Source organism: Chrysoperla carnea, chromosome X (genome assembly GCF_905475395.1).
Source record: "Chrysoperla carnea chromosome X, inChrCarn1.1, whole genome shotgun sequence".
NCBI classification, from domain to species: domain Eukaryota; kingdom Metazoa; phylum Arthropoda; class Insecta; order Neuroptera; family Chrysopidae; genus Chrysoperla; species Chrysoperla carnea.
Genome location: NC_058342.1, coordinates 9,957,720 through 9,985,647, shown reverse-complemented (window position 1 = coordinate 9,985,647; position 27,928 = coordinate 9,957,720). Strand labels below are relative to the sequence as shown.

General features: G+C 32.3%; 1 protein-coding gene across 1 annotated transcript; it reads right to left on the bottom strand.

Annotated features, from left to right (window-relative positions):
* Positions 1–559: 559 nt before the first annotated feature.
* On the bottom strand, positions 560–18,283 carry LOC123302884. Its single transcript, XM_044885977.1, has 3 exons — positions 18,199–18,283; positions 15,774–17,445; positions 560–638 (listed from the first exon to the last, which is right to left on the bottom strand). The coding sequence occupies exons 1-3, from the start codon at positions 18,281–18,283 to the stop codon at positions 560–562; spliced, it is 1,836 nt and encodes a 611-aa protein (XP_044741912.1).
* Positions 18,284–27,928: the final 9,645 nt, after the last annotated feature.

The following is a 27,928-nucleotide window of genomic DNA, read 5'->3' as shown; positions in this document are numbered from 1 at the left end:
GTAAACAGTGATGTTTAGGAAAAAATATTACTAACAAAATTTGTTTTTTTTTATAAGGAACATTTTTTACACTTAAACTTTGGTTCTATCTCTAATTTACAAGACCAAATTGACCTATGTTGTTCATTTACGAACACGACCTCACCTTTTACGCCCTAAGCACGCTATAAAAATTTCAGCTTGATATATCTTTTCATTTTTTGAGTTATCGTGCTGACAGACATACGGAAAAATATAATGGACTAATTACGTGATTTTTTGAGCGCTTATACCATGTTGTTCGTAGCATCAATATTTTTAAGCGATATAAACTTGAGACTATAAACTATACCTTGATATATTTCATATATACCTACATGGTATAAACATAAGCCTTTAAGCTACTTGTCTCTTTAATCCGGTTTTCAAGGAAAAAATTGACGTTTTATACCAAATGGAACACGTTCATCAAATATTTAAATTATTTGAAAAAAAAAAAGATAATCAAAACCAGTTATAACGACATTGAAGGGATAATATGTTTATGGACGGTCGTTGTATCCGATAGTCGTTATAAACGTTATGTACGTTTTATCGTTAACGAATAATTATCTTCCTGATTAAAAAGCTCTAGAGCTCCTTCATTAAAAATCACCTTTCTAAAAAAAAAAATATTAAAAAAATTAAAATGGTTCAAACAGGTCAAAGGAGAAGCTGGAACACTAAAGAATTGGTTTGGGGCGTCCAGAATTTCGTTTATACCCGAAAAAAGATCATTTAATGAAAGATTTTATAATAAAAAAGAACCGAATCCGCTAGTGTGATTCATGGGTTTATTCTGTCAGAGGAGTTTATGCGGCAATTACTCTGTTGCCGATTGATTTAATTCTTCCTTGTTGTTACTAATAAATAAATATTATTAATTAATATTAAAAATTATTGTTATTACTAACCGTGTATAATTAAAAATGAAAATGTGAAATCGTGAGATATTACCAAAAAACATGTCGAACCGTAATTCAAGGTTATTTAATATGAATATATTTAAACGATGCAACACAATAACACTTATCTGAAAATTTATTTGTTTGTTTTAAAATTGATGATATTTAAACCGACTGTAAATTGTTGTTATTTGAGGCTTTAGGCTGGTACCTATATCTTGTATTGTATAACTTCCCGCCAAAAATATCTTACATTGGTTGAGTATAATCAGTTGTCTTAACTTGAAAAATGAATCACATTTGGCATTGTAAAATTGTGACATTGTTACTAGATTTAAATAAAACTTTATTAATGTTCTGATAGAATGTTATTGTATCTACCTTGAAAACCGAAATTAAAAATTCTATAATATCTTTACGTTTTGAGAAATTTTAAATTTATGAGGAAATTTTAAATTTATGACGTATTGAACGCGGGTCCAAAGTGGAGAATGAATACAAAAAACATAATGAATTCAAAGAAAATGCAGTTTGCTAGAATTTATAGCCAAATATTTTTATACTCTGTATATATGAAATATATATCAAGGTATACTAAGTTAGGTCCCAAGTTCGGAAAGCTTATAAAAATATCAATGCAACAAACACAATTTTGCTCTGGGTGTTCATAAAATTACTTAATTATTTCAATTCTGGTTATTCGCCTGTCTGTCTGTGATGGCTTAAAATCGAAAAAATATATCGAGCTGCATTTTTTATAACGTGCTCAGGAAGTAAACAATCAGTTTAAGTTCGTAAAAGGCCAACATAGGCCAATTAGATCTTCGGCCCGTGGGACCCATTTAGGACAAAAGTAAACATCACTTTTTTCCCTGAGTGCGCAAATTAGGACATAACGTTGCTGTTCATTTTCACCAAAGCTATGAAAAATAGATAGTTGAAAATTTGCAGGTATCTTCAAATAGTGGTCTTGAGAATCATTCTCGAAAAAACTAACAAAATTGTAGTAGTCTTTGGTGGCCAATTGGGTGCCATAATTGTAATGGTTTTTTAATCTCTTCTTATTTATAAAAAATAATGATATTCAACACTTTCCATACATGATATTTCAACAATTAACTCAGTCAATTATTTTTAATAGATCTTTGCGATGTATTATTATTAAAATAGAGTTTTGAAAATTAACTCTTAATTGGTAGCTCTATCTATGAGTGACTTGCGTAATTGCACAGAGCGCCTCAAAATAAGGGCGTAAAGGTAAGAAGAAAAAAAATTTTTAAATTATTTTGTTAGATAGAAAATTGTATAATTTCACAGTAATTAACAGATATTGATGGTGCGGCTTTATATCATGCACTTCTCGTTATTCAGAAATGAGCAAAAATTGGAAATAAAAAATCCAATGCGCATTAAATTTCATTAAGATTAAGGTAGTTCCAGCATGGTATTTAGTTTCTACCAAAATTAATATCTCGAAAACGAAAATTAATATTAAATGTTTTTTATTTAATCTTATTCTAAAAATATTACTTTCAATTTTCCTTTTTTTTATTCAATTCTGAATCTCATAGCTAACATTATTCTGAATAAAAAACCAAATTTGTCGACAAGTGCATTTATGCTAGAAATACCTTAAGCTACAAGATCTGCATTTAAATCCATGAATCATTCAAAGAAAATTTTATAACGATTGTTATTTTTACTGCAACCGACGAAAAAGTTATCTGCCCCTAGTTTAGTTCGAAAATGATCTGGTATATAATATATTGCATTGCATTTCTTGTAATTAGGTATGTGATGCCTTTTTTTTAAATTTTTAAGCAAGTTGTCTTTTGAGCATAATTGCTTTATTGAAACAAGTACGTTAATTTCACGAATCACATGTATTTCGCAACAATCGAAATAAATAACTGAGATATACAAATCAATACTGAAGTGAATGGGGTACTCTATGGCTCTGCTATAGGGCAAGAATAACCATTGAGCCGGCAACAATTCAAATTATATGTATTAATTATTGAAAATAAACTTAAATAATCAAAATAAGGAATTACTCACCAACTAATGATATAAAAATTATTTAATAACCACAGTTCAGTTTTATTTCAATAAAAAATTTGCACTATTTTTTTAACAAAAAAAAAAAAAAAATTAGTTAATATCAACACAATACAATGAATTATTAAGCGTATAAGATATTTTTTGAATTGTTAAGGACGTTCATGTAATGAAGGTATGTTGTACTAGTTAGTACTTATCTAAATGACTTCTATATATACAGTAATATATCATAGACTTATTAACACATAGCGTACATTTATTAAAAAAATAAAAAATTGTTTATATTATCATAGCCACAAATAATAATAAATAATAGATATACTTCAAATTATTAGCTTTGCTCAAACGTCATACAAAATCAACACAACGCTGCTGATAACAATAAACACTCAAAAATATGAACGATTCAATCTTTGTGAATATCTCTAAGAGATGTTCTGGGAAACTTGTTATCGATACAATTACTTCTAGTTGTTATAAAATAATAACGTCGCTAGAAAATGTATAAGAAGTATTTTCTAACCATAGAAATATTTACAGGAAACTTTTTTACAGACTTTTTACAGGAAAGTGTAATAGTCTATTTAACAAGTTTAAGTTGATAAAAAATAGAAATACTGGTCGCAAAAATACATAGCTTGTTGGATTCGGAATGACGTCTAGAAAAATGTGCTAGAAGCGTTTTTCAGTAAATAAAAAATTTAAAAGATGAAAAAAAAATTTCATTTTTTGCCAATATTTCATAAAATATTAATATTTATAAAATTTCCTGAGAAATTCTGAAAGAGGAGGAAATTTCCAATAACAACTTCCACTTCCGGAAGTCTATTTCCATTATTTTAATTTAACGCTGACAATAGATCTTTTTGCGTCATTTTTATATTGTTATAATAACATCAAAAACGAGTATCTCACCCTAAATAATTTTTTTAAGGTTTTAAATATTAATTAACAAATTTGAAAAAATTATGATGTAATCTAAAGAAACTTTTGTTAGCAAACAATTATCTAACTTGTTGAAAAATTAACTTTAAGATAAATTTCCAACGGCAATAAATTCTTTAAAGTATTTAGAATACACTAATTTTTTCAAATTTTGAAATGAATTATCCTAATTAAATACCTTACAAAATTATTTAGTATGAGTACTCGTTTATACTCGTTTTTGACAATATTACAACAAGCTAAAAATTACTCAGAAAGACCTGTTTTCAGGTTTCAGCGTTAAACTAAAATTATAAATAATAGATATAGATTTCCAGGAGAGTAATTTTTTTTTTGGAAATTTCCTCTTCTTTAAGAATATTTTTTAATATTTTAAGTAAGTTTTGCAAAAAACAAGAAACTTTTTTTTCGTCTTTCATAGTTTACAGCTTTTGTAATTTTTTAAATGCTGAAAAACCTCTTTAGCACATTTTTATACCCAAGTTTGTAACGTTTAAAAATATTGATGTTATGAACTCCTTAATTCCTTGGTTTTCGAAAATATATTCTAAAATTTGTCGTATTTTAAAGTGGGCTCTTGATATCTTCGGGTGGGATTTATATTTAAGGAAAAGCCTCGAACGAGTTTCATGAAATTTAGTATATTCGGGGTTTTGGGAGTGAAAAATCTATCTAGCTAGGTTTTTTTCAGAAACGTTGCTTTATATCGAAATCGTCAAACGAAAACTAACGTTAAAAAAAATTACGAGCATAGTTCGGTCATCCAGGTACCTGTTTTTTTACTTAGCTAGTATCTGATAAGATTTTTCAAATGAACTGAATTACAAAAGACTAAAGGCAGATTTAACACCTTTTGTGGTATAAGCTTTATTTTCATTCCATTATGTGACGTTTGTTGGATAGCTCTTAGATGGATATTTATGCTAGATAAAGCAAACCACAACACTATACAAATTTTCCACAAAACAGTCTGTTTTTGAATACTGCTAAAATAGTATCTTCAATTTCCCAAAAAAATTAAACTTGGAAATTGAAACATTAAAAGGTCAATATTAATCAGCATTGGTTAACAATTGTTAACTAAAGATATTCCATGGGACCGATTAGCTAAGTTAAAATTAGTCAATGATAATATTCTTCAAATTGATCCTATTAAAAATTATCTGCTGTCATAGCTTTTTAGCTTACGCATTTGGGAATCTTTGGTGTACATTATTCTGATGTGATCAACTGTTCTGATACTAGATGAACAAGTGCAACAATACACACTACTACTTCACGGATGTACCTGGTTTTTTGTCGTAGGTGGGGCAAGAAAATCAAAGTTTTTGATTGGGAAAATCAGGAATTTTCGGTCTAATAAATTACAAAAAATACAAAAATATTTAGACTTTAATGACTGAATCATTGGTTTTAGATCACTAGCGACATTTATCAACATTCCCCATCATTATTATAAGTAAAAAAAGTTTGGTTCTATAATTTTTTTCAACGAAAAACGGTGAATTTCAATCCACAATAACTTGTAAAGTATTGAATTTTCAAAATATGCTTTTTCCACCACTCAGAAGAGGTGACTTTCACTTCCAGGGAAGAAGCGCACCATAGGCACTATATAAACTTTAATCTAGAGGTTAACAAGAACTTAATCCTAAACATGAAAATCGGTACGATTTGAAAGAATCATAGTTTGTTCTAGATTTTTTTCAACGTACGCTGTACTATAAGTTTAGTCTCAAAAAACACTCAAATATACACTGTCTGATAGTAGTGCTGTAATAAAGGGTAGAGCTCTTATATCATTTATTCGAAAACAGTTTGAAAATGCCCAGTGAAATTCACCAAGTTAAAACAATAAACCAACCCACTTACCAGTGTATGTAGAATTCTAGCTAGCTTGAAAAATAAATAAAGGAAAGTGAAAATCAGGATAGCTCTACAAGAAAGGGGAAATCAACGCTTTATTTGGGAGCAGAATCTACCTGCATTTTTAGTACGTTCAAAATATGGATCCTTAAAAGGCTCGGCCTGATAAAGACTGATAAAGACAGACTGCAGCAAATTTTGTAAGAACTTCAAGAAAGTTCCACCTCAGGAAATGAAACAAACAAAAATTGCGCCCCCCTTACCAAAAAAAGTTTTTCATTCACCGTGAACACCGTGTTTACCTTTACTCTGATTCTCGATTATTTGCACTGCTACCCGAAGTAACTTCTGTACAAATTGATTTCGGAAAAGCAATCAGATATGTTTAGACATGCAAGTAATTCAAATATACCAGTCAACTTCGAAATCGGCGGGATGTTTTCCTCAGTAGTAGAAATTTTGTGGAAAAATATGTCTAGTTTTCCTGTTTTTGCTACCGCTTCTTTTTATCTTGGGGACTTTTAAGCTGCTCGTTTTCCATATTCAGAACCATACAATTTTTCCAACCATCACTTATTTTTTTACGAGATAGATTATGTTTGTTTTATTGAGAAAATATGGAACTGTTTTGTTATAGCTTTGATTATTGACAGTTTTTCTTCATTTTCGTAGAAGTAAACACACATAGACGGATATAGCTGATAACTTGTTACACAGATGGCACACAGTACATAAGTAAGTTAGTACATAGATGGCATTAAATTGATTAGCTCGATCAAGAAACAAATCGTGCTCTTTTTCGAAAATGATAGTCGCGACCATAAGTTACTTTAACTTATAAATGTAAATATTTATCAAAAAAAAAAAAGAAATTAAAGTACCCTATGTTGTCCATGTCTAAATCCATGCTATTATTGTACACCAAAAATAATATGATGCTTGAAAAAATTCCATCAACTGTTGCATAATTTGTTGTAATATTTTCTAAAACTATTTGTTGTAATATTTTATCTTTAAATAAATCAGTTATTTTTATCTGATGAATAGGGGAGACCGGTTCAACTAATTTGATCAACCGAAGAGGCTCTTGGAATACCACACTTTAATTGGTTTTTTTTATAATTTAGACATTGGCGATTCTAGGGCGATACAAATAGTGCCACGTACCAGAATAAGCCATTGTACTTATATTGAAAGGTAAGTTAAGCCCTCATCACCCTTAAAAGTTTCTAGGACAGTCCCTGAACTTGATTCTCTATATTAATCTCATGTATATAGCTTTTGCAAAATTTCAAAAAAACTATTTTATCAATTCTGGACGTGCGTGTCTTTACGAATGTACGAATAAGCCCAACGTCTCAACAAGTATCTTTACAAAATATCAGAATATGCTTAGACAGATTAAATAATCAGATAATACTAGAGCTAAGTCTCGAATTCGCTGCTTCTTATAAAAAGAAATGTAGACATTATTTTCTTCGATTTGTAATTCTACTAAAAAATTATTTATTTTGGAAGATTTTTCTTGCAAAGATTTTTCTTGGAAGATGTCTCTAATTATACCACTCGCCTCTATGATTTACTTTCTAGTTCAATTAAATCATGCTTATATCTACTAGAACGGTTTACTCATTTTCATGATAAATATAAATAATGAAATAAAATATTGTTCAGGTCGCGATGATAGATCTAAAACCCAATGGGGCTTAGTGTGTGTATTATTATAAAGGCTGTTCGTGCAATACCTTAGGAAATTTGAAACTATTTTTTTAAATGCCTTACCATCTGGTGTTAGTTTTATCTCATGTGGTGAATAATTGTAACCCAGTCTGATCACTGTAGATTATAATATTAATAGCACAACAAAAATAAATTAATTATAATGGTAATAAAGAAAAAATTAATGCCTCTTTGAAATTTTCCACAGTTGTTTATTAGGATGTAAAAGCATCGTACCAAAAAGAGGGTAGTTGGGGGTTTTAATCATAGTTTTTTACAAATTACAAAAAAACTATGTACCAAATAAAAATATTCGGCAAAAGTTGATTTAAGTGTGCACATTTTTTTTTTCGACTTTCCAGCTTCCAAATTGACCGAGCTATGCAAATTTTAAAATGGAATTATTTAGTCTTTCAACCAAATTAAAAAGTATCCATATTGTAAACCGTTAGAGATAGAATAAAAGTTTAAATGTAAAAGTTATTTCTTATAAAAAAACCAACAACTTTTATGAATCATTATTTCGTAAACGTCACTGTTTACATGTGATGGCGCAGCTTAAGAAAAAACTTGGATGTTCGTTTTTTTTCAAAACTATGAAAAAAGTGTGTTGCAAATTTTCAGGCTAACTTCAACTAGTGGTTTGGTGAAACATTCTAGAAAAGCAAGACAAAATTCCGGAAAATATTTCAAAAATTGCCGAAATTTTTGGAAGTATTTTCCGGAATTTTTTGCCCATTCAATCAAATGAAAAAAAGCCATGATGTTAACTGTTAGAGATAGAACAAATCGAAATTTTTCGAATGTTTTTTCTGGAATTTTATCTTATTTTTCTAGAATGTTTCAAAAAATACTAGTTAAAGTTAACCCGAAAATTTTCAACACACTTTTTTTTATAGTTTTGGAGAATATGGACACCAAAATTTTTTTCTAAGTTGCGGTCCCACCGGTAAACAGTAATGTTTACGAAAGAAGGATTTGAGTAAAAGTGGTTTCTTTTTATAAGTACCTAATAACTTTTATTTTTTATCTTTTGTTTTATCTCTAACGGTTTACAAGATGGATACTTTTTCATTGGGTTGAAAGAACTTTGAAGCTAGAGAGTCGAAAAAAAAACATACGCGTGTACAATTAAATCAGTAGTTGACCTTTCTTTTATTTGGCACATAGTTTTTTTGTAATTTACAAAAAACTGATTAAAATCCCCAACTACCCTCTTTTTGGTACGGTGCTTTTACATCCTCCCAAAAAAGACGGTTTGACTTTTTGGTACGAAGTTTTTACAATTTTATAAACAACAACAAAAAAAATGGAAAAAAAGTGGAAAATTGTACACGCTTGTACGCTTCTACAACTTTTATCAAAGTTGGGATTGTACTTGGAAGAAATATCAACAAATAGTAAAATAATAACAATTTTTATACAACATCAGTTTTTTATTAACACTTTTATCAAAGTATTTAAGGGTGTTGCCTCCGTACAATGTTGTAAAAAATGTTTTGGACTATACTTATAATAAGCATGTATAACTACATTAAACCATCAATTAGTGCATTACTTTTAACTCTAATGTACTTTGGTGTTAACAATTAACCCAACAATATAAACAAATGTAATCTAGACAATTCTAAAAAGAAATAAAAAAATATCGTTTTATAATACTAAAACAAAGATAGAAAACATACAAGGAAAATATATGCAATAGAACATACGTGACAGTTCTAAAATTTGCTAGATTGTTGATTGCAACTATATAAACTGCATACATTGTGCGATACAGACAGATTACAATAAGTCAGGTTACAATACATATTCTTCAAGTTAACAACAGAACGAGTGAAGTAAAGAACTTATCTATCATAATAACACTAAAATAAAAGTGTTGCGAATTGTATTATATTTTTATGTAGTAAAAACAACGGAACAATAAAAATTCGTATAATTAATTCAGTATAGACAGTTCAGTTTTTTATTACACAAATTTGATTACGTTAAGCCCGCTACAGCACAATGCGGAGATATTCTCGTAAAAAATAAAGTGTCTTCTCGTAATAAAGTTCTTTCTCTCTCTTCAACAATCTACACTCGTTTAAATTCTATCTACACTCATAAAAATCTTAAATGTAATTTTTTCTAGATGTAAAACACTTGTTTAAAACTCAACCTCGCTTATGCTTTTCATGTTAATTATCCGAACTTTAATTTAACCAGTGTTTCACGAGGTACGATGCGAGGCGAGGTTTTGGTATCACCTCACCTCGGCGAGTTAGAATCATCACTCAACTCGCAGCTCGCCTCTTCGATTTTCTTAAATATTGGTCCATTTTTTACGTATTTAATATCTTTAAGCATTCTCTTGCTTGATTTTTTTTACGGACAAAACAACTAGAATTTACGCTGTTTGTTATTTCAAAATATTAGGTTAAGTTAGGATGGCTGACTAAACACATGTGTTAACTATAATGCCCAATTCGATTTTTTGATTTTTGGTTTGGTTTTGTTCTGAAGAGGATCTACAGTGACAACATTTGGATGAATTTTTTTAACGCTGACTTCAACGCGTTTAAGAATATGCAAATTAATTTTGCAAAAAAAGAAAAAAAAAATGTTATACAGCTCCTATGTTGTTCAACGATGTACATAATTTTTATGTATATGAGAAATATATCAAGTTATCAAGTTTAGTTCCAAGTTTGTAATCGTCTGTCTGTCGACAAGATAACTCAGAAAAGAAAATAAATATCAAGCTGAAATTTTTATAGCAAGCTTTGAACGTAAAAACTGAGGTCAATTTCGTAAATGAGCAACATAGGTCAACATAGTTCTTGAGTCCGTAGGAACCATCTCATAAACCGTTAGAGATAGAAGAAAAGTTTAAACATAAAAATGTTCCTTATAAAAAAACTTTTGTTTGAAACAATTTTTTCGTAAATATCATAGCTTACCCGCGAGGGCGCAAATTAGGTGCAAATTTTATAGTATCTATTATATGGGAATATCAGTTTTGTGTGCGTGGCTATCTAAGAGTGAATATATTAAGTGACGCAAAAAAAAAACAAACGTCATCAACACTGTTTGTACATGGTATTTCAACAATTAATTCACTCAGTTGCTTGTTTTTACTTGTTTTTTTAATAAATATAATAATTACTGTACAAAAATAATAAAAAAGATCATAATGAGCGCCAGGGCAATTTAAGATAAAAGACTTGATATTTTTTTAAAGTTGGGCTAAGTGTAAATCAATTCTGTTAATTTTAAGGGAGGCGGTTTGTCTGATTATTTAAATAAATAACTGACTTCAAAAGTAGGCTTATTTAAAATTGGTTTTATGGAAAAACGGTGGATGAATAATATGTTTTCATAGACTTCTCCAAAACTAGTCAATACAAAAATTAAATTAAAAAAAAAAAACTATTTAAATTTAATTTAAAACTGTTATAAATTATTGAAAACAAAAAAAAAATCGTTGTGCCCGACTAGTTAAGGATGTAAGAGCACGGTAGTGGGGAGACAAATTAAGAAAATATATTTTTCAATTTTGATGGTGAATTATGTTATAATTCGACAATATAAGACGAAAAGTAATAATACATTTTTTCGATATTTAGAGCTATTTTCCAAATATCAAAAATAGAAAATTTTTTTTATTTAGCTTTCGATATTTTAAAAAACAAGGCAGATATCGAAAAATTTTATTATTTTTCGTCTACATTCATGAAGTTATAACCAAATTCATCAACAAAGTTGAAAATAAGACACAAATAATTTCAGTAAAATTTTTTCAAGGCAGTAAAATTGCCTTGGCCCTCGTACTGCCTAAGGTGTCTCAAATCTGTTTTTTACTCAATAGATGACAGAAATATTTTATTAATCTATGCTATTCAGTCTTATGGTCTTTGAAAGCTTTCTTTTATTTTTTTATAAATAATTTGAATACTTAGTAGGCTATTTTTCAAAATATGTTGAAATTCGTTTTATCGGAGAAAAAATCCATACAAAAATTATAATTAACATGGTTAATTGGTGTGTGAGGGTTTGAATTCCTTAAACTTTCTATTTCCCATTTTTACGCCAATGTATTAGATTATCAAAATTCTAAAATAATGTTTGAACATCCTTTACTTAATAAAGATCTGAAGACTAATACAGGTTACTTAATTCTAGAGGCTCATTTTTCAATTCTTAAGAAGATGTTTAATTCCCATTATTAACAATGAGTAAGACAGAGTTACTTAATATTTCAGTCTTACACACTATTTGTTGGGGCGTTGATCGCTGGTTCACAAAAATTAAAATATTTCCCAACACTTAGCGATTTTAAGAAGGTTTGAGAGCTGTTGGACTGTATAACAAAAATATGTACTCACCAGTTTTTTATGCAGGTTGATGGTAGAAGAATAAAAGTTGTTATTTAAAGGTTTGATATGGATAAAATCAGGAAGAAGGGAATTTAGGGTAAATTATCAAACCTTTACGTTGTATTTGTTCACGCCCTTTTGTTTTACTGTTGGTTATTGACTTTTAATTGATGAAAATGGTAGTTTGCGTTAAATCCCGCAATGGCGGGAAAAAATATGTAAAATGTTTAATGCACTGCACTAAAAACACATGGTTCACTGAGAACTATTCGAATTTAAATCCAAAATTAAACTTGATTATCAAGATAAATATCGATTTCGAAATTAAACTTTAACACATTGTTAAATAGCAAATTTAAATGTAGAAAACCACACGTTTCTACATTGAAAAACAAACACTTGAAATTGAAACTTTAGAAAATGAGAACAGAATCACTGACTCGACTTTTAAATTATATTTTTAGATTGATTAATTAAATCAACCGAAAGAAACGATCTATTCAGATCAAGAAACTAATTAATTGTGATTTCTTTTAAAATAAAAGATTATGAACACACATCGGTCGATCCATGGCATGGATCGACCGATTCAAACAAGTGTTCAAAAACAACTTATGCAACACAAGAAGTGTGTTAGGTAGACTCATAGTCACCACAGCGGAAGTTTGGTAAAGTCAGTTAATACCAACCTGGTATTAATTAAAATCACCAAAGAAAAAAGTAAAAACACTAACTTGTGAAATATCCCTAACATAAGTCGCCCCCCCAAATTCGATAGAATTTGAGCCTATCTAAACAAAAAGGGAAAAATTCAGTTACATGGGACCGAACAAATTGAGAATGTCAACAATATAGATGCAATAAGAGAGAACAAGGATATTTGAAATCCAAAGGATAAAAGATAAAGGTAAAAATGAAAAATGTTTTTGACATATTACTAACCGAGTTTACATCACAAGAAAGGCATAAAGAAAAAAATCCAAGGCATAGATCTATTGAAGATTTGATAATGGAGTATTCAAATTTGCCCTCATGTTCTGTGGATAAAATCACAGACGAAGAGTGGACTAAAAGACCGCTGTAATCACCTACCAAGAGATGACTTCAACTCGATGTTGTTTTCTATCATTTTTTAAAAAAAATACTTTACAGAAAAAGATGAATGAATCATTGAACAAAATAACAGATATGTTCCATTGTATGGCAACGGATACATTGAATCCTCCTGTTGAAGAAGCAATTTCACCAAAAGGACCATTACAAATGTTATAATGACGTAAAGAAAATCAGTGATAGAATTTTATTACTTTGTATAGAAAAATTTAATAAGAAAAGCAGAATCCATGTTAACTTGTTTTATGAAAGTGGACAATATGATTTTTCATGAAAATTTATATATATATTTGATATACATAAATAATTAAATTTTGGAAAAGAAAGAAAAAAAAAAAATAAATAAATAAAATGAATGGGGGAGCGAAGGATAAAATGGGACTACTCGATCGACCCACGCAGTGGAAGCAGTCTGGCGACCGCCCGAGTAACTACTTGCTGATCCGCAAGTTTTAAATCGGCAACACGAGGTATACCGTCTGCAGACATGTGAAGTCTGATTATACGACCAATAGGCCAAGAAAGTGGGGGAGTTTGATCCCCTTTTACTAATACAACATCCCCAACCTCAGGGGTGGCGGCAGGCGATTTCCATTTGTTTCTTTGAATTAAAGTATTTAAATACTCTTTTGACCAACGCTTCCAAAAACTTTGAACCAAGCGTCGTAGGTTCAACCAACGGTCACGAACGGGCTGTTCACAAGGTGGGTAACGTTCGGGAAACGAGGTCAAGGGGGTGCCGGTAAGAAAGTGTCCAGAGGTTAAATAAGACGATGCCTCAGAAGGATCAGCAGGCAGATCGCACAGTGGGCGACTGTTCAACACCGCTTCAATGCGGGCGAATATCGTGAAATAATCTTCAACGGAATAGGAAGATTCCTTGAACATGCGTTTGAGGAGCGATTTGGCGGATTTGACGCCAGCTTCCCATAAACCCCCGAACCAGGGTGCATATGCACAGTTGAAATGCCATTGTACACTTTTAAGAGACAAATAATCGGAGATGTTCTCGCGATTTTCTTGTAAGAAAATAGAAATTTCATTTAAAAGGCGTGAGGCGCCAAGAAAATTCCGACCTTGATCGGAATATATGTCGGATGGAAGACTCCGACGAGCTACAAATCGATCCAGTGCTGCTAGAAAGCATTGAGTAGTGAGTTCTGAAGCGAACTCAAGATGGACACATTTTGTGGAAAAACACACAAAAATGCAGAGATAACCTTTTGTTAAACGAGGTTTACGTGGGTTGCCGGATTTAACAATGAATGGACCGGCGAAGTCGACTCCAGTATGAGAAAATGGTTTCGAGGGGGTGACTCGAGATTCGGGTAAAGCGGCCATTTGAGGCGCGAAGGGCACAGCACGGAATCTGTAGCATGTGGGACAGTTACGGATCACTTTCCGAACAAGACCACGAAGCCCGGGAATCCAATAAACGGCTTGAACAGAAGCTTGGACTGCTCTGGGCCCAGAATGAAGAGAACACAAATGAGCATGAACGCATATTAATTGAGATATGTGTGCCAATTTGGGCAACAAAATGGGGTGCTTGGAAGCTGAAGAGAGTGGGGAGCGGTTGAGGCGACCACCCACTCTAATTATGGAAGAAGAATCTAAAAACGGACTGAGCGAGCTGAGACTGCCTTTAAGAGCTTTATGAGCGGATAACAAACGAATTTCGGAAGAATAATAATATTTTTGAGTTATATGAATGATTTTGATTTTCGCAAAATCTAATTCAGTGACGGACAACGGACCAGAAATGGGTTCTAGATGCTGTAGGCGTGCTTTACACTGTTTGATGAAACGAAGCATCCATGCGACAACTCGGATCAAACGCGTCCATGACGAAAAGTGAGAAAACAATTCTAACATTTGATCCGGAGTAATTAAATTGGCTGCGAGAGCCAAGGGTTTAATTTCAGGCAGCTCAGCAATATTGGAAACTGTATCCGTAAAAGGAGGAGGCCATTGACTGAGAGGCTCCGAAATTAGCGATGGTCCGTGAAACCACAAGTTATGTTGAGTTGGTTTGCAAAACTGATCAGGGGTCAGTCCACGAGATGCGATATCAGCGGGGTTGACAGAAGTGTGAATATATGACCAGCACATGTGTTGAGTAATTTGTTGAATGGCCACAACACGACTGGCAACGCAAACTTTGAGTAAATGTGGAGGAGTGTTGAGCCAATATAAAACGATGTGAGCATCGGTGAATAGACGTGGGGGAATTTTGAACAAATTCGGCATAGTTTGACGGACAGACGAGACGAGTTTGCTAAGCAGAAGTGCTCCGCAGAGTTCCAGGCGCGGTATGCTCAGGGTTTTCAATGGAGCTACCTTAGTTTTAGCAGCAAATAAATTGGATGTTATTGAATATCCATCATCACAACAGAGATAAAGCACAGCAGCGTATCCAAGCTGACTAGCGTCAGAGAAACCGGCCAACCATACCGACCTACTTTCTGAAGGAGCAATAAAACGGGGAATGCGAATTTGAGCTACGAGATACATGTTTTGTTGATGGAGGTCCCAAATTTGACGAATATGTGGAGGTACGGGGTCGTCCCACCCTGAGTGATCTAACCATAGCTTTTGCAGAATACACTTCAAGCTAAAGGTAATAGGTGCTAAAAAACCCAAAGGATCATACACTCCTGCCACATGGGAAAGCAAAGTGCGTTTTGTCAAAACGTTTTCGAATGATTTGAATTGAAATAGAAAACTATCTGTGTTTGGGTCCCACAGCAGCCCAAGTATTTTGAACACAGTCTCCGTTTCGAACATAAATGGCGTCTCGATGTGATCTACAGGGAGATCAGTTAATATAGAAGGATCGTTGCTAGTCCATTTTCGCAACTCAAAACCTCCCCTACTCATTAAAGTTTGTAATTGTGTCATTAAAGTTTTGGCTTGTTCAGGAGACGAAGCACCAGTAATAATATCATCAACGTAAGTGTTGTGCAGAAGGGCTTGAGAAGCCAAAGGATAATGATTGCCTTCGTCGATAACTAATTGTTTTAGGCACCTTTGTGCAAGAAAAGCGGAAGGAACTAAGCCGTATGTTACGGTATTTAGTTCAAATTCAACGACGTCGGATTCAGTGGATGGTCGGTAAAATATATGCTGATAAATGCGATCTTCTGGACGTACCAAAATTTGTCGATACATTTGACGTATATCGGAACACAAGGCTATTGCGTTAAAACGGAATGAATAAAGGATATCCGAGATATCGTTTTGTAATTTAGGACCGGCCAACAATAATGAATTTAAAGAAATTTTGTTGTAACCTGGGTCCGATGCGTTAAAAACAACACGTAATTTGGTGGATGTACTAGTGTCCTTAGTGACACAATGATGGGGAATTATATAACCTGATGAGTTAGTTGCCTTTGACATGTGACATAATGAAATGTATTCATCCATGAATTCGGTATACGCCTTGTATTTTTCAGGAAATTTAGACAATCTTTTTTCCAAATTAATAAAGGAAGCGAGTGAACGCTCCTTGTTGAAAAGGGCAGGGAGGCTGCCCGGACGAAACGGAAGAGCGACAATGTATCGACCCGTTGAGTCACGCGAATGCGTGTCTTTAAAATGGCGTTCCGCCAAAATATCTGAAGGATTTGAGGGGATGGAAACCGAAACTTCTTCAGTTTCCCAAAAATTTTGTAAATGATCACTTATTTGAGCAGTGCTCAGAAGTGAAATGGGTTGAGTAGGGGGGTTGCCCTCAACAGGACCGATAATTAACCATCCAAAAATACTGTTTATGGCGGAAGGGAATCCCTGAATAGTTTGAGAATCCGTACATGACAATACAGAGGGGAACAAATCTGCCCCTATTAAGAAATCCACGGGGGACGATTTATAAAATTGGCTATCTGCCAATTTGAGTGACGTGAAGCGACTGATGACTTCTTGAGACAATTCAACTGAAGGTAAATTTAACGAAATAGTAGACATGACATATGCAATTGTAGAGACTTTTATGTCAGAATATTTTGACTTTAAAATACACGAAACCGTACCATGACAAGAGGTTTCGGTGGCGCCAATACCAGAAATTTGAGTTGAAGTGGGTTTAATAGGTAAACCAAGAGCACGACAACATGATAATGAAATAATTGACACTTGGGAGCCAGGGTCCACAAGTGCCCGAACAGAAAAATAATTACCACTGTGGGTATTAATTAAAATTTGCGCTGTGCCCAGTAAGACCCCTTGTGGGTTTTGGGCATATGAAGTACATGACAGCGCCGGGATGTCGTTACCGGTGCTGTGAGGGGGTTGAGTGATTGAGGTTGAGGGAGACGCATTCAAGTCCGAAACGGTGGCTTTGGTTGCCGACGTGACCGGTGATTGAAACCCAGGATGAAGGGTAGTGTGATGTTGATTAGAATCACACTTGCGACATACATTTTTAGAAGCACATTGGCTTCGAAGATGAGAACCTAAACAATTGAAACAACGAGTAAGTGATTTTAAATATTGATATTTATTCGATAATTCCATTTTTAAAAATGAAGGACAAGCTGCGAGATTGTGAGGGCCTCTGCAGCGAATACACTTTGAAATTGAGTTTTGTTTAAATGAAGAAATTTTGTTAGTGTTGTGAGCGGTGTTTACTAAAAATGATTTGGGTTTGTTTGCTTTTGGAAACGTTGAGCTACTAGGGCGAGTAGTGGGTAATTGCAACTCTAATGAGCGAAGCTGATTAGTAACAAATGTGATTAAATCCGTGTATGACGGAATCTCCTTGTCTGAATGACGTAATTCAAATTCACGGCGCATATTAGTGTCCAGATTATTTAGTGTTAGGTTGAAAAAAATGAAATCAATTAAATCTGGTAAATCCATAGAGCGAATAGATTTTACTGCAGTTTCATGAGTGGTGAGAAATGAATTTAAATTATTTAAATTAGACAAATGGGTTGTCTTGAACTCTAAAATTTTTTGTAAATAAAAACTGGCTATGCGCCTTTTATTGTTGTAGCGAAAACGTAATGCTTCGTATGCTAATGGATAGTTTTCGCTAGTTAAGGCAAACCCAGAAATCACTGCTGCAGCGTCCCCTTTCAACGAGGTTTTAAGGTAACGAAATTTGCAAATATTGTCCATATGTTTTGAATGGACAAGGCTGTCAAATATAGAAATAAATTCCAACCAGGAATCTATATCGCCATTGAATTGGGGTAAATTAATACGAGCTAAATTGTTATCTTGTTGAAGAGGTTTGACTGAATCAACCGATGTTGAATCAGAAACTTTGTTTGGCATTAACGCCTTCATTTTGTGGTAATGCAGCTTGATTGAAAATGTCAACTGATCGTAAGCTATTTGAGCTGAAACTGTTTCGATTCGCTTACGTTTTTCTACGGCAGAATTAAATTTCAAAATATCACTTTGAATTGTTTTATGATTTTCAATGAAGGATGGCAATTCTTTACATAATAATTCACATTGTAAGAAATCGTCTTGTGTAAGACCCCTTACAGTGTCATACATTGCGTTTACTTGCGCAAAGGCATTTTCACGATGAAGGAGTAGGTTTTCCTTCACTGCTTCCATGTTTTCTCCATATTGGAGTAAGCTGTCAATGACTTGTGCCATGCTTGAATGAAAATGCAAATAAAATTGAAAAAAGGAATAATATTAATTGATGAAGGATTGATAAAACAATCAAATGACTTTAAATAATTGAAATATTATTGATAAGCGATACGTTGATGATCTCAATCGAACTACAGAACCACTGAAATTAAATTTGTTTGAAATCAAAAGAAAATTTTAATAAATTATAACAAATCAGCATACGCTACCCGGAAACTCAATATTATATGAAATGAAATTCGTTTTGAAAAAAACTCGAATACTTGAGAGTGAAAATCAATGAATGAATAATGAATTTATTTGATACCCAAGAATGAACAATTTAAACCTTTTAGAATACAAGTGAATTGAAAAAAAAGAATATGAAATTAATTAATGTAAAAAAATCAATCAAAGTCAATAACCATACGTTTACGAATTTTCCCAAGAAATTGAAACTAATTAAATCAATTGAGTATTAAATAATATTGAATTAATACGAAATTTTAATCAAATGCGATTTAATTCAAAGAATTTTAAATTTTTTCAGAAAAATTGAAATTAACAATTGAAGTCAAAAAAAGTAAATTATTTACATTTATTTTTGAAATGTCATTTAATAAATTTTGACAATTGGAAAAAAAATGTAAATATTATGATTTGTGATTTGAACAAAAAAATAGTCAATAGTGACATCTATTTTATGAAAAGAGTAGTTTTATTATTTGTCAAATTTGAAATATCAAAATGACGTCGAATATTGTTTTTCAAAATAGCATGAATTATTACGTAAATGTTTGTCCAGAACAAAAACACGAAAAAACACGTGATTATTTGAATTGAATGAAAAAACGTATATCCGGCTCGAAGGACCAAAAATGTTGGGGCGTTGATCGCTGGTTCACAAAAATTAAAATATTTCCCAACACTTAGCGATTTTAAGAAGGTTTGAGAGCTGTTGGACTGTATAACAAAAATATGTACTCACCAGTTTTTTATGCAGGTTGATGGTAGAAGAATAAAAGTTGTTATTTAAAGGTTTGATATGGATAAAATCAGGAAGAAGGGAATTTAGGGTAAATTATCAAACCTTTACGTTGTATTTGTTCACGCCCTTTTGTTTTACTGTTGGTTATTGACTTTTAATTGATGAAAATGGTAGTTTGCGTTAAATCCCGCAATGGCGGGAAAAAATATGTAAAATGTTTAATGCACTGCACTAAAAACACATGGTTCACTGAGAACTATTCGAATTTAAATCCAAAATTAAACTTGATTATCAAGATAAATATCGATTTCGAAATTAAACTTTAACACATTGTTAAATAGCAAATTTAAATGTAGAAAACCACACGTTTCTACATTGAAAAACAAACACTTGAAATTGAAACTTTAGAAAATGAGAACAGAATCACTGACTCGACTTTTAAATTATATTTTTAGATTGATTAATTAAATCAACCGAAAGAAACGATCTATTCAGATCAAGAAACTAATTAATTGTGATTTCTTTTAAAATAAAAGATTATGAACACACATCGGTCGATCCATGGCATGGATCGACCGATTCAAACAAGTGTTCAAAAACAACTTATGCAACACAAGAAGTGTGTTAGGTAGACTCATAGTCACCACAGCGGAAGTTTGGTAAAGTCAGTTAATACCAACCTGGTATTAATTAAAATCACCAAAGAAAAAAGTAAAAACACTAACTTGTGAAATATCCCTAACACTATTATTAATAAGAATTATAACATCTTAAAGAATTAAAAGTTGAGGCTTTAGAATTATAGAATCAGCAATTTCTCTTCAGAACTTCATAAAGGATGTTCAACCATTATTTTAGAATTTTGATAAGCTCTAAAATATAATTTTAAGACCCGTTTTTCAGCTTTTAAAATGGCCTTTTTGGAGTTTTCCAAACATTAAACTGTTATTATCTCGAAAACGAAGAAGTTTACGAAAAGATCAGAAAGAGCCTTTTTGACGTTAAATAACCCATATAATTGAGAGTAACTTTTACTGGATTCAAAAAAATGTCATTTAACTGTTTCTTTGGAGGGGGCGGGGTTGCACAAAAATTGGACCAAAAGGGTTTCTGTTTGTCAAACCACAAGATATATTAATTATTATTTAAAGCAAGAAAGTGGAAGAAAGACTGTGCCAGTTTTGGTTTCCAGGCAATATTAAATGCTCACCAATCTTCACCCAAGCGTGGACTAATATTGGTTCGTTTGTTATTTCCTTTGTGGGATATAGCATATTCTTGTACGAAATGAACAAAAAAAAAACCATTTAAAGTATCGTCAAATATAGAGGGTTGTTCACGCTATACGACACGGAAGGTTAATATGGCTATACTGCTTGATTTTAACTAAATTTTCTTTCAGGAATACATGAAAGGTTAGTGGCTGTACATTTTTAAATTATTTTCGTTATATACAGGCTTATCGGAAACGCAGAGTGTATCAAAGTTGAATTTTTTTATATGATACACCCTTTTTTATACCATGTATATGAAATATACATAGTATATTAAGTTTAGTCCCAAGTTTTTAACGCTTAAAAATATTGATGCTACGAAAAAATTTTTCCTAGAATCACCTAATTAGTCCATTTGCGTATGTCTGTCTGTCTGTCGTCTGTCGTCTGTCCATCTGTCATCACGATTACTCAAAAATGAAAAGAGATATCAGGCTGAAATTTTTATAGTGTGCTTAAGACGTAAAAAGTGAGGTCGAGTTCGTAAATGAGCAACATAGGTCAATTGGGTCTTGGGTCCGTAGGACCCATCTTGTAAACCGTTAGAGATAGAACAAATATTTAAATGAAAAAGTAGTTCCTTATCAAAAAATAAACAACTTTTGTTGAAAACATTTCCTTGTAAACATCACTGTTTAACCACGAGGGCGCTAATTAGGTGAAAATTTTGTAGTATGTATTAATATGGGAATATCAGTTACGTGTGTGTGGCTATTTAAGAGTGGAAATCTTTCTTTATTTACGTGACGTGAAAAACAAACGATTGCGTCATCAAAACTGTCTATACAATTTCAACAATTAACTCAGTCAATTTTTTGTTTTCCCTTGTTAATATTTCATTTTCAGTTTCTACGATCAAAATAAAGATGTTTTTCATGTAGGTTTATCCCATTTAAATTTCATGTTTTTCGAAATATTTTGTATTTTCTGAAATTACAATAGCAACTTTAACGTATAAGTATAATTTCTCAAAGCTTACATCAGTTTTTCAAACCAAATTTAATTTGGAGTGTACTAATATATTAAGTTTCTGTGAACAATCCTCAGCCCCAAAACTGTGTTTACTGTTATCAAAGAACTTTGAACTATCATTCACCGGAAAAAAATTAATATTCACCGTACTTGCTCAAACAGCCGAACCACTTAGAATGCTTATACAGAATTTTGAAAATGATCCTAAGAAAACATGATTTATGGGGACGTCCTTAACATGTTTAAGAACAATTTCTCAAAATTTTAAGTTAATGGTGTATTGTTTTCTATAGGGCCTCAACAGCCTTAATCTGGATGTTGCAATATGAAAAGATAGTAGGAATGGGAAGATGTAATATTTGTATCTTATTTCCTGAAAATTTCAGGTCAAATTAGAGTTATCAATTTAACCAGACTTAATAATTCTGTATTAATCATTCCGAAATTTTCTTGGAATAAGATACAAATTTTACGCTTTTTAATCAAAAAATTTTTAAATAAATAACTAGTGTATTTATATGAATATTAATAGTTACAATTTGTAATTATGATTAGTAATAATACTTAGTAATTTGATTAATTTTCTTAACACAGTAAGAAAAAATTACTCGATTGTAGTAAATGCGTTTATTTGACTGTTCATGTTTTTATGACAAGTAAATATTTCTTCAATCAACGTTCTTAACACTTAATTCAATAGAATAAGTATTTGACTGCTTAAAAATTAAAGATAAAGAAAACATTTACTTGAAACTATTATCCTTTTTTACGGTGTAGGAAGTCTTATTATATTTTTATTCTCTAGAAAGTTTTTATTATGCTTTCTCTTTTGGGTCACTAGTCGTAGTGGTGGTTTACGTGTGGTCTTTGGTTTACGTGTAGTAGTCTTAGGCCTTCGTGTAGTAGTCTTAGCCTTACGTGTTGTGGTTCTTGGTTAACGTGTAGTTGATCTTGATCCACCGCCATTACCACTACTTGCTCGGGATCCATAAATTGAACGTAAATTCTACACTTCTCGTTTAGACAACAGCAATGGTTTTCCACCCTCAGTGACCGCTCTAATCACTAAATTCGTTTCATTTTCATTTTTACCAACGGCAAATCCATGAATGATTTATTTCATTAATACTCGCATATAAGCTTTTAACAACGATACGCCTTTACTGTAAGCCAAATTTTTAATTTGGTCATGATCGATTAAAATCTATGAACTCGGCCGATGTTCTTTAACGGCAAATACTGTAAAACTCACTTCACTGCCGGCAACCGCTCGATTGAAATCAATATTTAAATCACAATTTGTGGTTGTATGGTAAAATTTAAGTGTTGTATATTTACTAATTATTGCTAACAAATATTCAGTGATTCTTCGAGTATTTTTAAAGATTTGGTCGTGTCCCTCCAAAAGTTGATCCTCAATTTGTATTATATTATTTACACAAACATTAATTTTGGTACTGCTTTTGGAAATTTGTGATATCGCTGGTGACATATACACTTTCTTGTATTTTTCTGGAAATGTTGTTTTTGGTTTCGTAAATAAATTTTCGTATGGTTTATAACGCGCTTTATCCGATGACACTTCATTTTGTGCACTTTCTTTATACGTAAAGAATAGGGTTAACAATAATATGGCACTCAACTGTATTACTTTCATTGTTGAATAATTATTTTACAAAGATTCAAAATTGACTATGAAAATGCTAACCGTAATAATCATATTTATAGTGATTTAGTTCCCTCAAAATCCAAAACACAAATGTCAGTCACCAAAAAAAGGGTAAGTGGTTGTTATCTCTTGAATTAAAATAAATTTTTTCTATATTAGTGTAGTCAACGAACAGATTTATTCACATAGGATAAAAGATTTAATTTTTGCCCTCAGGCTAATTTACAATCATGTTGTGATGACAATTTAACTATTTTTTGCTCATACTAACTGAGAAGTTCCAAGTTTTATGATTTAAAATACAGAATATCGCCATGTTTTTTTACCCGTAACATTTTACAATTATTATGATTTGGAAAAATTGCATTTTCCAAACTCTTAGGTAATCCCAAACCACAAGCTGGACCATTTTAATCTATTATGACTAATAGCTCGTTTTGTAGTTAGCCAATTAAAAATAACTTAAAAAAGGTTGCAGAGTTTAATGGGCGACATCATGATCGAACATCATTTTTGTCCTAGTCCTCCGGGTTACTTTTATAGTCAATTTAGATCCTAAATGGTAAGATATAGAATAATACTTTAAATTAGAAAGTTGATCCTCATAAAAATACTAATATTTTTTAGGAAATCGTTAGCTTTCGATGGAAACTCGACTTAAAAATATGCCATTTTTGAATTTAATTGAAAGAAATTACGCTAGCTACTGAAAATGCTTTAGCCAAAAGTTTTCAAGGGTAATTAGAAGACACTTCCTTTTGTTGCATAAATAAATTTTTCACCTAAGTAATTAATTTTAATCGCTATTTAATTATGTTTTTGGATAAATTCAGGACTAAGCCATTGTCATCAATTCAATTAAGTCAGATTAAATAGACATTAACGAAGCGTTAATCTTTTTTTCAAGGTTTAACTTGCTCGTATCGCTGGAAAAGATTATCGTATCATCTGCAAAAAGATACATGTTTCGATCTGTATCATGTAGGTTGGACAAAACATTGATTGAAATTAAGCAAAGCTATGGCCCAAAAATGCTTCTATTATATTATAAAGCAATCGGTCTATTGTGTTTATAGTCTTTTTTATTAATAGGGTGCACTACTGATATTTTTAACAAACTCGAGAAATACCCATTTTCAAAAGATTTATTATTAAAAGTCAAAGGCTCAGTTATGTAAGATGAAGCAATTTTAAGCAGTTTGCACTGGAATTATTGACTATAAATAGAATTATAGACTTCTTGCTCGGTAAAGCGATTGAGGAACGTACTTCTTTCGGCTTGAGGTAGGCCGTTGTAAAAATTTAAATTGGGCTTCAAGGCTTTCAGTAGCATTGATGAAATAATCATTAAGATATTCCGCCATTTCAGAAAAATCAACACTAGTTTTACCATTGACAGTTATATTGTCGGCTGTGGCATTTTCGATGTTTTTATACTTATTTACCAAGTTCCATAGTAAAAAATTTTTATGAAAACTTATGCCACGAAGCTTTAGAGAACGATGACTTGTTCTATTTTTCGGACGCAGCACATCCTTTCTTAGATAGTGAAATTTCTCTCGATGAATTGTATGCCAGTATTAGCAAGTCTAATAAGAAAACAAAACTTCTGGTCTAGATAACATCACGAACGAATTTTAAAAAAATCTCCCCTAAAACTGTATTTTGTATCTTAATTCCTGGTTCAATAAAATAATGAATACAGGAGACATTCCCAAGGAATGTTTGCTAATTGCTGTCACTATGCTTCATAAGAAAGGTGATGCAAGTAATCCGGAAAATTATAGTGGAATTGATTGCTCTCTGTAACACTACACTAAAAATTTTTACGAATATTTTGCTAGAACGATTGACGCTTTGGGCTGATGAAGCCGACGTTTTGATTGAAAATCAGTCATGATTTAGAAAAGGTCGAGGGTGTCTTGACAATGTTTTTGTTCTCTCCTGTATTACCCAATTATGTTTACATCAGCCAAAGAAAAAAGTATACGCAGCTTTTACAGATTTTAAACGTGCATTTGATCAGTTAATCATCAGTTACTGTAGCACAAGTTGTTTAACTATGGCGTTAGCTCAAAAATCACTCGTATACTCAAAGCCATCTATCGTAATGCAGAAATTCGAGTAAAACTTAAAATTTACGAAACAATTTAACGTGAACGAGGGTGTCCTACAGGGTGAATCTCTAAGTCCATGGCTGTTTTCTTCGCTTATAAATGACATCAAGCCTTTCTTCCGAAAAAGGAGTGTCCAAGGTGTAAAGATAGACGAGACGAATAATTTATTATTACTACTTTATGCGGATGATTTGGTAATTCTGGGCAACAGCTGTTACGATTTAAACAGAGAGCTCGAGGTTTTGAATGACTATGCGCGCATCAATAAATTGACTATTAACTGCTCCAAGTCAAAAGTTCTGGTCTTCCGAAGAGGCGGAAGAGTCAGTGAAAGAGAAGTATTTAGATGCGGGTCTGACAATATTGAAGTTGTCAACAAATTTAACTACCTCGGGGTAACATTTTCCAGTTCTACATTGTTTTACGAATCTGCTCTACACTTCGTTCGGAAGGCTAAAATTGCCACGGGTGCAGTAATGTCAACATTAGTAAATTCAAAATGTGTGTCGTGGCCAGCAAGATGTCAGCTTTTTGATAGTATCGTCACAACTTCTTTATTATTCTGAGCACTGGTTCGGAGTCTGAGATACTTTACTGAAATTGAGTCAGTTCAAACAAATTTTTTTTAAATATTTCTAAAATTACCGAGAAATGCTCCCAACTATATTATCCGCTTAGAAACTGGTCATCGTTCCCTTTCAGTAAAAGCAGTGCGATCGACTCTGTTGTGCTGGAAAAGTGTGAATTGCTTAGATAACTGCAGGCTACCAAAAATTTGTCTCCGCCGTCTCATTAATCTTTCAAATAATGATACTAAAAGTAAATCTACAAATAGGTATAATTACGTTTCACAACTGAAGTTACTTTTGTCAAATAATAACATGGAACTGACTTTGTTGGACAGCGACTTTTCATTTTACAATATAAACTGCTTTTCTGATGATTATGCAAACTCTTTATATTGGAAGGACGTAGAAAGAGCCAAATCTTCTAGTTATAGAGTCGTTTACCATAATTTTCAATTTCAATGGGATGCTCAAGCATACTTAATGTCAAACTTGCCTATTTCATTTTTAAGAATGGTATGCCAATTGCGCGCTTGCGGAAAAACCAAACTCAGGCTGACACTAAATAGAACCGTATATACCATTGACACAGAAGCTGTTTGTACCGTTTGCAATTTAAATACTACGGAAGATTTATATTACATGCTACTTCTTTGTCCTGTCTATTCGTATATACGAGAGTGTTTCTTATCTTCGATAAGATAGGAGGCGTGTGCACTTAGTCTATAAACACTAATGGAAATTTGCAACGATATAACTGTTATAAAAAAAATTTTTAATTTTTTTAAAACTGTGCACAAGAGCATTCATTCTTAATGAATAATTAAGAACTTCCCGAAAATTCATTTTTATATTGCAGATATTATGTTGTTTTAATTAGCATAATTTAATTTTTTTTTTTTTAAATTATTATTATTACTATTATTATTATTGTTATTATTGTCGTTACTGTTATTATCGTTATTATTGTTATTATTATTGTTGTTATTATTGTTTAAATTTTAATATTAACGGATTCATGCCTGTCAAGGAGGGAAGCGGATACATGATTTACACCCCAGAGCCACCCATCTTCTTGAGAGACATAAATCTTCACAAGGCAGCTACGTCTTTTGAAGAAAGTTCACTGACTTGTGGCCGTGTAGTCTGTACGTCCGTCAGTCCACGCGACGTCCGTTGCTCCGTCTGTCTTCCGAGTCGGTGGTACGTAAGTTTGTCTGATGTCCTGGTCAAGCAGGCTCCGTCCCTGCACCGCAGCGATGTGGAACCTACTAAGAGAAAAAAATAGAAAAGTAAACTTCAAGGGCTGTTACTTGAAAGCAGTCTGATGCGATCTCAATGTACGAAAGATGCCTATGATAACAGCCTTCTGCATGGAGGAGATAAGGTGACGAAGATGCGACCTGCAGACCGGAATTTGAGATAGATTCGTCTCGAGAGTGGGACGAATTCCGCCTAGGCAACCGATAATGAGGACAGCCATTTTAACTGAGTAGCCAGGGTGTAGTTGTCGTAGTTCATGTAAGAGATCAAGATATTTAGTCCGTTTTACTCCTCCTTCGTGACTATGTTCGTTTCTGCAGGGGCAGAGAAGTCGATGATGTACATAGTCTTGAATGAGATATCCTGGAGCACTATATCAGGCTTAGTAGCAGAGAGCTGCCTGGTAGTTGGGAACGAGAAATTCCAGAAGATTATGCATTTTTCGTTCTTGACGACGGGTTCGATCTCGCCTGGAGCATATGGCAGGAATGGCGTA